Genomic DNA, 14437 nt, shown 5'->3' on the forward strand with positions numbered 1-14437 from the left:
GTTAACGGTTGCCACCAGGTTTAACAGAAGCTACGGATGATTGGCGCTAGTTACGTTAAAAACAAGTCCTAACATGTGTTAGCAGACTTTTTGATTGAGTTCATAGTCCCTTTAAGTAATTTACTGAAATAAAATTTTTGGATGGGTAGTGGTTATATTCAGCTGAAATTTGCCCTATAGTTGAAAAAATATAATTCTGTAAATTCAAAAATATATTCCTAAAAATTTAATTCTAAAAATTCAAAAATATAATCCTAAAAATATAAAGAGGGATAAAATGTTTTGGCAACGTTGATCAGGTGAAGAAAATGAAACGAATACGTTTGCGTATTTTTTATTATTTATTAGAGTTGATAGTAATACAGCTTTAGGGCAGTTATTTATAGTCCGCCATTTTAACGGCTGACGTGTCTCTTTTCTTAAACGATTTACACTTTCCAATATACGAAATATCGGACTTTACATAATCTAATCATTTCACGCCAAACGTGGTTTTTCTTTAATAAATTCTAGACAATCAGTTAATTCTCTCTGTCTTATTAAACATTACTTCATATTTTTTAGCAGTACCAATAGCTATTAAAAATATCAGGCACATTTGGTAGGAGATTTTTTTTCGTTATAACTCATATATTGCCTAAGAAAACATGTTTGGAAGATATTGGCTAACGAATGTTTGAAAGATAATATATCATTAGGCAAGTATCATCATGCATAGACTAGGCATAAATCTATATTAATGCAAAAATACATGATTAATGATAACGCGGCCTTATAGCCTTAAAAAAAATAACAATAATACAAAGTGTGTTGCACTGTTTTTTCGTACATAAAATAATAAAATGGAATGAGCTTAACACAAAAAAATGCGTTTTTAGGGACGAAACATCACGAGAGACTTAGAAAAATATCCAGTTTTTCGATAAAACTGGTAATAATGGGGGGAATTTCTTGAAAAAAAAAACATTGAAACACGTAAAAATCACAACACTTAAAAAGAAGGCACTTGGTAGGAATATTCTTAGTTTCTCATTGAAACTAATTTCATGAATGGAACTAAAAAAAACACGTACATTTGGACGGATATTAGATATAACACAAAACACTGCGTGGATGTATCTAGTTTCCTACATGAAATAGACCAACCTCATTTCTAACATTTTTTGTATAAACAAGAAACACAAAATGGAAAAAAATATTGCATGTGCCTCTTTCTAAACAAAAAAGCTCAATTATGTTGTATTAAAACAAAAACTACGTAAAAAAACCTAGCTGAATATAAGCAGGTTATGTTAAATTAACATTAATTTGCTATCTTAATGTGCTCTAAACGAATTACTTAAGAGTAGATAATTAAGTTATAATCTCATGTAATAACTAAAAAAAAATCACGAAATATCGTTATAAAAATTCTATGATAAACTCACTAAGCCTCGGTTAGGCCTACTAAAAAAATTAACGCGTCAACATTTTTTATCTGGCGCTATTGTAAACGATTCTGAACCGGTTCAAAGGAGTTCAAGGACATCTCTGAACTGTTCTACGTGCATTTAAGGCTTTTTATTCGTACCTATAAATATTATTTTTCTAACAATATTAGATTAATATTTTTTCTCCCGCATTTTGATTAATTTCATTTCATTTGAGCTATTCTAATTGTGCCATATTTTTTATCTTTCGAGCAACGTAAGGCACAATTTCACGATACCAAAAAAAATCGTCTAAAAATATTACAATTGATACAAATTTTTTAATAAGACAATGTTTACAAAAAATTTGTTTTTTTTGGAATGTTATGTATGGATTTGGAATTCTCATATATATATTTATATATATAAAAAGGTTTTTGACCGCAATTCCGCTTATAATTAAAAATATATCAATATTTTGAAAAATTATTTTTAACTGAACACAACCAACTAAATAATAAATTAATAGGGGAGGGGGTGTTTGGATGTAATTGGGGGGGAAATGTTTTCGTTTAAAAATAAGGAATGGTAAATAAAAGATTTGATGAAAGTAAATTATACAAAAAATTTAATTTTAGTTCATTTTAATCGAATTTTTTTTATAAAATAGGTTATGCAGGATTTCGTCAGAATAAAATAAAATTCTGAATATTTTAACTACTAATAAAAGTAGCGGTTTTTCAAATAGATTTGAAAATGCAATAAAAATTTCTTTAAATCACAAAGTGATTAATTTCCACGGGTAATGTTTTTTTCTTATTATAAAAAAATAAAATATATCAAAATATTTTTTTCAAAAATATAAATTTTGATTTAAATCTTTGCTTGAATTTAGAGGTCATCCAATCAAAATCTTGTTCGGGGAAAAGCGGAGTCTTTCGATTGGTCGAGAATAACGCGGGAAAGTGGAGAACGGAGATTGCGTATTCGCGAACCAATCCGAGTTGATTTGTCAGAGACGTGTCGTTATTTCATTGGTGTATAGAAAAAAATCGCGCGGGAAAAACGAATAAATTGTGAGAACGCGCTTACGGGGGAGTCAAAAATAGTTCTCCAGTTTGTTTTAATATATCGCAGCTTCCTTTTTCAATTGAATTATACGATCAGCGCAAAAATCACATAATGACGGTTACTTTTGGGAATTATCCTTAGGCCATAAATAGTTCAACGTAGCGGGTCCCCAAATTTTGCCGATTTTTCTCCTGGATGGCGCGCTCGGCGTCGATTCTAGTCGGGAAAGTCACCAGAGCTTCGCCATTAGCTCTGCCGTCGCCGTTACGTTGCACTTGTATACATTCTGGACTTAACTATATGGACAAAATCGAAATATCGTTAAAAAAACTAGCACTAACCAAGGGTTAATATTTTTTTTTAAATATGATTGGTAAAAATGGAGGGTTTTCATTTTTAAAAAAGGGTTGGGTTAAAGTATTGGATTGAAAGACTCCAAGCGATGAAAAGTCTTAAGCCTTTGCTTCCACAAGATACGACACAATCCCACCAATGAAACAAATGCACCAAAAAACCAACACTTTCTCCAGCAAAAGGGCCCTTAAAACTCACACAGGGTTGCCACAATATTCTCAGATTCAAATTCCCTGACCATTTCAAGTTATTTTCCCTGACCATTTCAAGTTATTTTCCCTGACCATTTCAAGTTATTTTCCCTGACCATTTCAAGTTATTTTCCCTGACCATTTCAAGTTATTTTCCCTGACCATTTCAAGTTATTTTCCCTGACCATTTCAAGTTATTTTCCCTGACCATTTCAAGTTATTTTCCCTGACCATTTCAAGTTATTTTCCCTGACCATTTCAAGTTATTTTCCCTGACCATTTCAAGTTATTTTCCCTGACCATTTCAAGTTATTTTCCCTGACCATTTCAAGTTATTTTCCCTGACCATTTCAAGTTATTTTCCCTGACCATTTCAAGTTATTTTCCCTGACCATTTCAAGTTATTTTCCCTGACCATTTCAAGTTATTTTCCCTGACCATTTCAAGTTATTTTCCCTGACCATTTCAAGTTATTTTCCCTGACCATTTCAAGTTATTTTCCCTGACCATTTCAAGTTATTTTCCCTGACCATTTCAAGTTATTTTCCCTGACCATTTCAAGTTATTTTCCCTGACCATTTCAAGTTATTTTCCCTGACCATTTCAAGTTATTTTCCCTGACCATTTCAAGTTATTTTCCCTGACCATTTCAAGTTATTTTCCCTGACCATTTCAAGTTATTTTCCCTGACCATTTCAAGTTATTTTCCCTGACCATTTCAAGTTATTTTCCCTGACCATTTCAAGTTATTTTCCCTGACCATTTCAAGTTATTTTCCCTGACCATTTCCAGTTATTTTCCCTGACCATTTCCAGTTATTTTCCCTGACCATTTCCAGTTATTTTCCCTGACCATTTCCAGTTATTTTCCCTGACCATTTCCAGTTATTTTCCCTGACCATTTCCAGTTATTTTCCCTGACCATTTCCAGTTATTTTCCCTGACCATTTCCAGTTATTTTCCCTGACCATTTCAAGTTATTTTCCCTGACCATTTCCAGTTATTTTCCCTGACCATTTCCAGTTATTTTCCCTGACCATTTCCAGTTATTTTCCCTGACCATTTCAAGTTATTTTCCCTGACCATTTCAAGTTATTTTCCCTGACCATTTCAAGTTATTTTCCCTGACCATTTCAAGTTATTTTCCCTGACCATTTCAAGTTATTTTCCCTGACCATTTCCAGTTATTTTCCCTGACCATTTCCAGTTATTTTCCCTGACCATTTCCAGTTATTTTCCCTGACCATTTCCAGTTATTTTCCCTGACCATTTCCAGTTATTTTCCCTGACCATTTCCAGTTATTTTCCCTGACCATTTCAAGTTATTTTCCCTGACCATTTCCAGTTATTTTCCCTGACCATTTCCAGTTATTTTCCCTGACCATTTCAAGTTATTTTCCCTGACCATTTCCAGTTATTTTCCCTGACCATTTCCAGTTATTTTCCCTGACCATTTCCAGTTATTTTCCCTGACCATTTCCAGTTATTTTCCCTGACCATTTCCAGTTATTTTCCCTGACCATTTCAAGTTATTTTCCCTGACCATTTCAAGTTATTTTCCCTGACCATTTCAAGTTATTTTCCCTGACCATTTCAAGTTATTTTCCCTGACCATTTCAAGTTATTTTCCCTGACCATTTCAAGTTATTTTCCCTGACCATTTCAAGTTATTTTCCCTGACCATTTCAAGTTATTTTCCCTGACCATTTCAAGTTATTTTCCCTGACCATTTCAAGTTATTTTCCCTGACCATTTCAAGTTATTTTCCCTGACCATTTCAAGTTATTTTCCCTGACCATTTCAAGTTATTTTCCCTGACCATTTCCAGTTATTTTCCCTGACCATTTCCAGTTATTTTCCCTGACCATTTCCAGTTATTTTCCCTGACCATTTCAAGTTATTTTCCCTGACCATTTCCAGTTATTTTCCCTGACCATTTCAAGTTATTTTCCCTGACCATTTCCAGTTATTTTCCCTGACCATTTCCAGTTATTTTCCCTGACCATTTCCAGTTATTTTCCCTGACCATTTCCAGTTATTTTCCCTGACCATTTCAAGTTATTTTCCCTGACCATTTCAAGTTATTTTCCCTGACCATTTCAAGTTATTTTCCCTGACCATTTCAAGTTATTTTCCCTGACCATTTCAAGTTATTTTCCCTGACCATTTCCAGTTATTTTCCCTGACCATTTCCAGTTATTTTCCCTGACCATTTCCAGTTATTTTCCCTGACCATTTCCAGTTATTTTCCCTGACCATTTCAAGTTATTTTCCCTGACCATTTCCAGTTATTTTCCCTGACCATTTCCAGTTATTTTCCCTGACCATTTCAAGTTATTTTCCCTGACCATTTCAAGTTATTTTCCCTGACCATTTCCAGTTATTTTCCCTGACCATTTCCAGTTATTTTCCCTGACCATTTCCAGTTATTTTCCCTGACCATTTCCAGTTATTTTCCCTGACCATTTCAAGTTATTTTCCCTGACCATTTCAAGTTATTTTCCCTGACCATTTCAAGTTATTTTCCCTGACCATTTCAAGTTATTTTCCCTGACCATTTCAAGTTATTTTCCCTGACCATTTCAAGTTATTTTCCCTGACCATTTCAAGTTATTTTCCCTGACCATTTCAAGTTATTTTCCCTGACCATTTCAAGTTATTTTCCCTGACCATTTCAAGTTATTTTCCCTGACCATTTCAAGTTATTTTCCCTGACCATTTCAAGTTATTTTCCCTGACCATTTCAAGTTATTTTCCCTGACCATTTCAAGTTATTTTCCCTGACCATTTCAAGTTATTTTCCCTGACCATTTCCAGTTATTTTCCCTGACCATTTCCAGTTATTTTCCCTGACCATTTCCAGTTATTTTCCCTGACCATTTCAAGTTATTTTCCCTGACCATTTCCAGTTATTTTCCCTGACCATTTCCAGTTATTTTCCCTGACCATTTCAAGTTATTTTCCCTGACCATTTCCAGTTATTTTCCCTGACCATTTCCAGTTATTTTCCCTGACCATTTCCAGTTATTTTCCCTGACCATTTCAAGTTATTTTCCCTGACCATTTCAAGTTATTTTCCCTGACCATTTCAAGTTATTTTCCCTGACCATTTCAAGTTATTTTCCCTGACCATTTCAAGTTATTTTCCCTGACCATTTCCAGTTATTTTCCCTGACCATTTCCAGTTATTTTCCCTGACCATTTCCAGTTATTTTCCCTGACCATTTCCAGTTATTTTCCCTGACCATTTCCAGTTATTTTCCCTGACCATTTCCAGTTATTTTCCCTGACCATTTCCAGTTATTTTCCCTGACCATTTCAAGTTATTTTCCCTGACCATTTCCAGTTATTTTCCCTGACCATTTCCAGTTATTTTCCCTGACCATTTCCAGTTATTTTCCCTGACCATTTCCAGTTATTTTCCCTGACCATTTCAAGTTATTTTCCCTGACCATTTCAAGTTATTTTCCCTGACCATTTCAAGTTATTTTCCCTGACCATTTCAAGTTATTTTCCCTGACCATTTCAAGTTATTTTCCCTGACCATTTCAAGTTATTTTCCCTGACCATTTCAAGTTATTTTCCCTGACCATTTCAAGTTATTTTCCCTGACCATTTCAAGTTATTTTCCCTGACCATTTCAAGTTATTTTCCCTGACCATTTCAAGTTATTTTCCCTGACCATTTCAAGTTATTTTCCCTGACCATTTCAAGTTATTTTCCCTGACCATTTCAAGTTATTTTCCCTGACCATTTCAAGTTATTTTCCCTGACCATTTCAAGTTATTTTCCCTGACCATTTCAAGTTATTTTCCCTGACCATTTCAAGTTATTTTCCCTGACCATTTCAAGTTATTTTCCCTGACCATTTCAAGTTATTTTCCCTGACCATTTCAAGTTATTTTCCCTGACCATTTCAAGTTATTTTCCCTGACCATTTCAAGTTATTTTCCCTGACCATTTCAAGTTATTTTCCCTGACCATTTCAAGTTATTTTCCCTGACCATTTCAAGTTATTTTCCCTGACCATTTCAAGTTATTTTCCCTGACCATTTCAAGTTATTTTCCCTGACCATTTCAAGTTATTTTCCCTGACCATTTCAAGTTATTTTCCCTGACCATTTCAAGTTATTTTCCCTGACCATTTCAAGTTATTTTCCCTGACCATTTCAAGTTATTTTCCCTGACCATTTCAAGTTATTTTCCCTGACCATTTCAAGTTATTTTCCCTGACCATTTCAAGTTATTTTCCCTGACCATTTCAAGTTATTTTCCCTGACCATTTCAAGTTATTTTCCCTGACCATTTCAAGTTATTTTCCCTGACCATTTCAAGTTATTTTCCCTGACCATTTCAAGTTATTTTCCCTGACCATTTCAAGTTATTTTCCCTGACCATTTCAAGTTATTTTCCCTGACCATTTCAAGTTATTTTCCCTGACCATTTCAAGTTATTTTCCCTGACCATTTCAAGTTATTTTCCCTGACCATTTCAAGTTATTTTCCCTGACCATTTCAAGTTATTTTCCCTGACCATTTCAAGTTATTTTCCCTGACCATTTCAAGTTATTTTCCCTGACCATTTCAAGTTATTTTCCCTGACCATTTCAAGTTATTTTCCCTGACCATTTCAAGTTATTTTCCCTGACCATTTCAAGTTATTTTCCCTGACCATTTCAAGTTATTTTCCCTGACCATTTCAAGTTATTTTCCCTGACCATTTCAAGTTATTTTCCCTGACCATTTCCAGTTATTTTCCCTGACCATTTCCAGTTATTTTCCCTGACCATTTCAAGTTATTTTCCCTGACCATTTCCAGTTATTTTCCCTGACCATTTCCAGTTATTTTCCCTGACCATTTCCAGTTATTTTCCCTGACCATTTCCAGTTATTTTCCCTGACCATTTCCAGTTATTTTCCCTGACCATTTCCAGTTATTTTCCCTGACCATTTCAAGTTATTTTCCCTGACCATTTCAAGTTATTTTCCCTGACCATTTCAAGTTATTTTCCCTGACCATTTCAAGTTATTTTCCCTGACCATTTCAAGTTATTTTCCCTGACCATTTCAAGTTATTTTCCCTGACCATTTCAAGTTATTTTCCCTGACCATTTCAAGTTATTTTCCCTGACCATTTCAAGTTATTTTCCCTGACCATTTCAAGTTATTTTCCCTGACCATTTCAAGTTATTTTCCCTGACCATTTCAAGTTATTTTCCCTGACCATTTCAAGTTATTTTCCCTGACCATTTCAAGTTATTTTCCCTGACCATTTCAAGTTATTTTCCCTGACCATTTCAAGTTATTTTCCCTGACCATTTCAAGTTATTTTCCCTGACCATTTCAAGTTATTTTCCCTGACCATTTCAAGTTATTTTCCCTGACCATTTCAAGTTATTTTCCCTGACCATTTCAAGTTATTTTCCCTGACCATTTCAAGTTATTTTCCCTGACCATTTCCAGTTATTTTCCCTGACCATTTCAAGTTATTTTCCCTGACCATTTCAAGTTATTTTCCCTGACCATTTCAAGTTATTTTCCCTGACCATTTCCAGTTATTTTCCCTGACCATTTCCAGTTATTTTCCCTGACCATTTCAAGTTATTTTCCCTGACCATTTCAAGTTATTTTCCCTGACCATTTCAAGTTATTTTCCCTGACCATTTCAAGTTATTTTCCCTGACCATTTCAAGTTATTTTCCCTGACCATTTCAAGTTATTTTCCCTGACCATTTCAAGTTATTTTCCCTGACCATAAGTTATTTTCCCTGACCATAAGTTATTTTCCCTGACCATAAGTTATTTTCCCTGACCATTTCAAGTTATTTTCCCTGACCATTTCAAGTTATTTTCCCTGACCATTTCAAGTTATTTTCCCTGACCATTTCAAGTTATTTTCCCTGACCATTTCAAGTTATTTTCCCTGACCATTTCAAGTTATTTTCCCTGACCATTTCAAGTTATTTTCCCTGACCATTTCAAGTTATTTACCCTGACCATTTCAAGTTATTTACCCTGACCATTTCAAGTTATTTTCCCTGACCATTTCAAGTTATTTTCCCTGACCATTTCAAGTTATTTTCCCTGACCATTTCAAGTCATTTTCCCTGACCATTTCCAGTTATTTTCCCTGACCATTTCATGTTATTTTCCCTGACTTTATAAGGTCAAAACTAGACAAGTTTTTAACTTTTCCATTTATCAGAAATTCATAAATTTTACTTATATTTCAGTAAAAAAGTTAAACGTTAAAAAACCTTTCAACGATCTAAAGAATAATAACAGAATTTGCCATAGATCTAGAGTAAAATTACCTTAAAAAGGGTCAAGATAAAACTGAATTCCCCGACTTTTTACAAATTCTCAAAATTCCCCGACTTTTTACAAATTCTAAAAATTCCCCGACGTTTTACAAATTCTAAAAATTCCCCGACGTTTTACAAATTCTAAAAATTCCCCGACGTTTTACAAATTCTAAAAATTCCCCGACGTTTTAGGGTCATTTTTAAATTCCCTGACGTGTGGCAACCCTGTTAAACTAAAGCACCAGTACCTTCACCTAGAAAACTGAAAAACCCAACCAAAACTTACCCTTCGCATTACCATAGGATAAATGTAAATACGTGTGCGCTTAAAACAACATGACAAGAAAAACAATACAGCGGTGCTTTTTAATTTCAACGCGTTTTGAACTACTTTTACAGAAACCACGCGTGTATAATTGAAGGTGAAATTTGGCGCGAATAGTCAAAAGCACGGCTGTAAGTTTCGTTTGTTTTCAGAGAAGAACAATTTACCACCAGGATCCTTTCATGGAGAGGTCAGCGCACCGACTATTTCTGACACTTAACGAAGTGCAACCCGTTCGTCTAGTTGCGGCAAGATACAGAGGTGTTTCCCGCCATCTAACGACAGCTAGTGGAACTAATACGATTTTCGAGCGTAAATTATGGTACACTACGAAGCTTAACGTATTACATAATTTCGGTTTAAATATTAGGATATTATTACAAATAATTAAGAAAGTAAAATATTTATATTGGTACCATAAATTAATAAGCTTTTTATAATTTCTTATATACGTAATTTGCGGTATCAATATAGATGGCGCACAATTTCATTTCTTTCCTGACATAAAACTGACGAACGAGTTGCACTAAAAAACCGAGAGTACGCTAACCCCTCAATTAGAAGATCGTGTTACCACTATTACGTTAAATTAGAAAAATAGTAAATATAGTGCTTGAAGAACCGAAACACCTTCGAAAGAAAGGTAAACCAATAAGTAAAAGCATGAATTTATTAACCTCCACCATGAATATCGAACTGTAATTAGCCTTTCTATCATCTGGTTTAAACCATGGTTTAATTCATGGTATTAAACCAAGTTTTTTTAATAAACTAAAAAATATTAAAAACTGTTCTTACCGAAATGATTACATTTCTGAAACATTTACAAGGTGACCACATTTCCTATATTCTCAATACCTTCCTATAAATTCCGTAGTCGGGTACCCTTCTTCATCCTATATTTAACTTTATTTTATCTACTGTTTTTCGATAATAATCCTTATTTTTGTATAAGGTTTTTCTTATATTTTCTTTTAATTCGCTTGAAAATTTCCCATTTTTTTCTATAAATTGTTTTAGGCATTTTCCTGGTCACCCTGCATTTATACAAAATTAAATTGCGCGTGGTTTAATCTATGCGTATTTTTTATTACTAGAGGTCGGGGATGGTTAACTTTTATTCAATAGATAAAGCTCTCAAAATTATTCGTAAAACGTTTTGATCAAGTAATTTATATTTATGTGTTATCCGATTAATTTTTTAATAAAATTGTAAAATTAAACGGAAAAACGACGTTTGTTCGATAAAAAGCTCAAATTTTACGAATAATAAATGTTTTTAAATCATTTTCCGACATATTAACCGGTAAATTTCTTTGTTTATATTTTTTCCCAAAAAAATCAGTTTAATCATGGATAATGATTAACCGTCCCCGACCTCTATTTATTACTCATAATTTTTAGTTGATTGGTAATATCATAAGTGTATAATATTGTTACATAAGTGTGACAGTTTAAATTTCTCATAAGCAAAGTTTTACTGAAAGCTATTCACAAGACAGACTGAATTACTGGCTTCGTCGCCGTTTTGCGTCAGTTCGCTCCCGCACCACTGGTAGCCTTAGACAGCGCCTCGCTAGGGGGAGATTTTCTTCTTGTGATGACGTCACTCCGTTACTAGCTCTCAGTAAAATATTCCCCAAACATATGGAAATATTATAGACTTATGATAATATGTATGCACGGTTAAACAAAAGCGAAAAATAGATTAAAATTAATATAATGCAGCGTTTAAAAAACATGATTTAAACAAAATCCGGTTTTTTGGGTTTTTATTAAATAAAAAAACGGTTTTAGTTCAACCCTGCATCTGGGGCTAGAATGGGCGTTCCCGCCTTTTACGTCATAATAAAGAAGCCCCTCCCATCCCCTCGACTGATGTAGGATCACCTAATACAGTTCGATATTCTAGGTAGAAACGAATAAATTCGTGGTAAAAGAGGTAAATTAGTTCATCTCCGAACGAAGAACCAAAAAATAGTGAGCAAAGGGTTAGTAAAGCCAGCCTAACCTCGATCAAGCCCCGGAAGAAGGAGATTATATCAGAGACAGAGGCGGAAAATGGAATGCCTCGCATGATTACCATAGTTGGACCTGAGTGTGGGTAGTATGTTGTGGGTGACACCGGTGGACTCGGGTACGGCCAGTAGAAGATCGGCGAATAGTACGTCGGCAGCCTCGGGGTCAAGGGCGCCACCGCCGACAGGACTTGCGGCTGTTGCACGTAAGGGTAGGAACCGTAGGGCGGAGGTAACATGGTTCCGGCACCTCCTCCTGCAAACGGGACAAGGTTATACTTACAAACATTACGACAATTACTCGCAAAAATTGCTACTTCAATAAAATGGGTTTATGCTGTTGGCTCGCGTAGCGTGAAGGGCTTGCCACCACCCTCCTACGCGTTGTAACCCGGCCACCTAAATTAATGGCTTCAAAAGTCGCTAGATATCTTGGGCCTAGGTGGTGCCAAGGGTATTAGCCTAGCTGATTATTATTAAATATATATTTATCGCTTATGAGACATAACACTACTTGGGGATATTTGCTTTTAATAATAAATACTGTAATAATGTTAGAAAATCACACGGCACGGAAATTTAATTCCCTGACATTTCCAGGTTTTCCCTGACAAAATTGCTAAATTTTTCCTGACTATTTTGGTAGAATAAATGAATGGTTGGAGGTAGAAATCTTGAAAAATATTTTCTTTCGAAAATTTATTTGCCTGATTTTTTAGGAGTCATTTTAAAATTCCCTTACTTTTTGGGACCATTTTCAAATTCCCTTTTGGAAATATTTTCGTCAAAGAGCCGGTTACGCTCACGTCTTTTTGAGCGGTAAAATTTTCGGTCCTCTCTTTCCGCTCTTTTTTGAGCGGTATAATTGGCGCTCCTCTCATTTTTGTTTTGCGCTCTTTTAAAGATATTTTACCGCTCATTTTCGCTCATAATAACAAATCCGCTCACAATGAGAGGAGCGGTGCCCAACACTGCCCTGAACATTAGCGATATAGGAAGATGGTAACTTATCTCTAAGAGAGATATTCTGGTTTCGCGAAATTGAACTTTTGAATTCGATTCTGACTTTAAAACGAGTATGGTTTTATATATTTAACACAATTTGAGAGATATTCCCCATGATATTGAAGCAACGACAAAAAATGCATATAAACGATACGTCACCTTGAACATTACCTGGTGATAATAGCTGCCTTTGTAGGGGAATTCCTCCCGTCAGTACTAGATTCATATCGTCGACTGAGCATTGGAAGACTTCAATGTAGCGTTGCTTCTTGCCGAAGACCATGTAGCGATGGTGTCTTTGTTGGGCGGATAAGTAAGCGGACTGCTCCGAGTCCATTTGGATGAACGCCTCGCCGGACGGTTGACCTTGAGCGTTGTAGACCATGTGCACGCCTTGGAAGACGATGTTCTTCGAGTGTTCGCCCAGGAATTCCAAGATATGTTCCACCTGCGCCTCGTACGGAAGACCTCGTAGGCGGACGCAGTCTTTGCGGGATCCGGTCGGCAGCGGAATCAAAGGCGGCACTTGCGGCAGATTGGCGATCAGCGGCTGCGGGGGCTCGTAGGTGCGCGGGTCCATGCTGCGATTAAGTACCTATACGAGATCGAGATATTAGTTACGGAACCGATGGCGCGGATTTCGCAGACTCGGAAACAAAAGGCCTATTAAGACGAGTCAACATTTGTGGCTAATGCCCGAGGAACCTAACTCACAAGTAGTGCTCGGAATTGTTTATTCATTATCCACCAATTTTCCGATTTATTTAAAAAACTTTGGTAAAAAGAATATAATTTTAACTTATTTAATTATGTTTTTTACGCAACCAAGCATTTATTTGAATAAAAGTGGTATTTATTTAAAGAATTGTTTGTTTTATTTAAATAATAGGCTTATTCACTTTCGATTATTTAAACATTTTACAGTTTTTATTCAACTATTGGTTATTTAAATAAATATTATTTAAATATCACCGAGCTTATTTTATTCATGGATAAAAATTAATCGAATGCCGAGCACTACTCACAAGGAGACATCCCGAAGTGTAAACCCACCGATTTCGTTCAAACTCGGGGGATTGGTAGACGTTCATGTATGATGAAAAATCCTAAATGGAATTTATTCAATGGGCAACCGTTTTGCCATGGCAACGAAAAATGTTTTTGACAACATAAAATGGAAATTTTGCCATTGAAAATAACATGGGATTTTGCCCCTCCCCCCCTGTGAAAAATTTGAACAAATTTCGAAAGTGCCAAAAATAGAAAAAAAAGATAAAAATTGACAAAAAAACCATCAAAACTTATCAACTTTTTATCAATTTGAGGTCAAAATCCCATGTTATTCTCAATGGGAAAGTTTAATATTTTGTGTTGTCAAAAACATTTTTCGTTGCCATGGCAAAACGGTTGCCCATTGAATAAATTCCCTTTAGGATTTTTCATGATACACGAAGGTCTACCAATCCCCCGAGTTTGAACAAAATCGGTGGGTTACACTTCGGGATGTCTCCTTGTCAGGGTGACCACTAAAAAACCCCAACAAATTTATAGGAATATAGGAAATTCAACAGTTGATTTATAGGAGAATATAGGAGTATTTTCTTTGATGATATAGGAACATACAGGAAAATTTGCAGAAATAAAATTTAAATTTGTTTTAATATAATTTAACTTCTTTTAAGGAGACGATGATATTCTTAATTCCGTTCAGTACAGTTCTTTACAGTTTACATTTTATCAAAGGGATTTAGTACATTAAGC

General features: G+C 35.0%; 1 protein-coding gene across 5 annotated transcripts in view; it reads right to left on the bottom strand.

Moving 5' to 3' along the window:
* Nucleotides 1-1339: 1339 nt before the first annotated feature.
* fus (epithelial splicing regulatory protein fusilli) overlaps nucleotides 1340-14437 on the bottom strand; it is an 84548-nt gene continuing 71450 nt past the window's right edge. For 3 of the 5 annotated variants that reach the window (XM_090176772.1, XM_090176771.1, XM_090176776.1), the window contains exons 10-12: nucleotides 12836-13271; nucleotides 11665-11927; nucleotides 1737-2776 (exon numbers count right to left, since the gene is read on the bottom strand). In XM_090176772.1, coding sequence (XP_090032898.1) covers nucleotides 2618-2776; nucleotides 11665-11927; nucleotides 12836-13271 — 858 coding nt within the window. In that variant the 3' untranslated portion in view covers nucleotides 1737-2617. Of the gene's footprint in view, nucleotides 2777-11664; nucleotides 11928-12835; nucleotides 13272-14437 lie in introns of all 5 variants that reach the window. The other 2 variants (XM_090176773.1, XM_090176774.1) reach the window with 2 other exon arrangements.

Source organism: Leiobunum rupestre, chromosome 5 (assembly GCF_980474605.1).
Source record: "Leiobunum rupestre chromosome 5, qqLeiRupe1.1.hap1, whole genome shotgun sequence".
NCBI classification, from domain to species: Eukaryota; Metazoa; Arthropoda; class Arachnida; order Opiliones; family Sclerosomatidae; genus Leiobunum; species Leiobunum rupestre.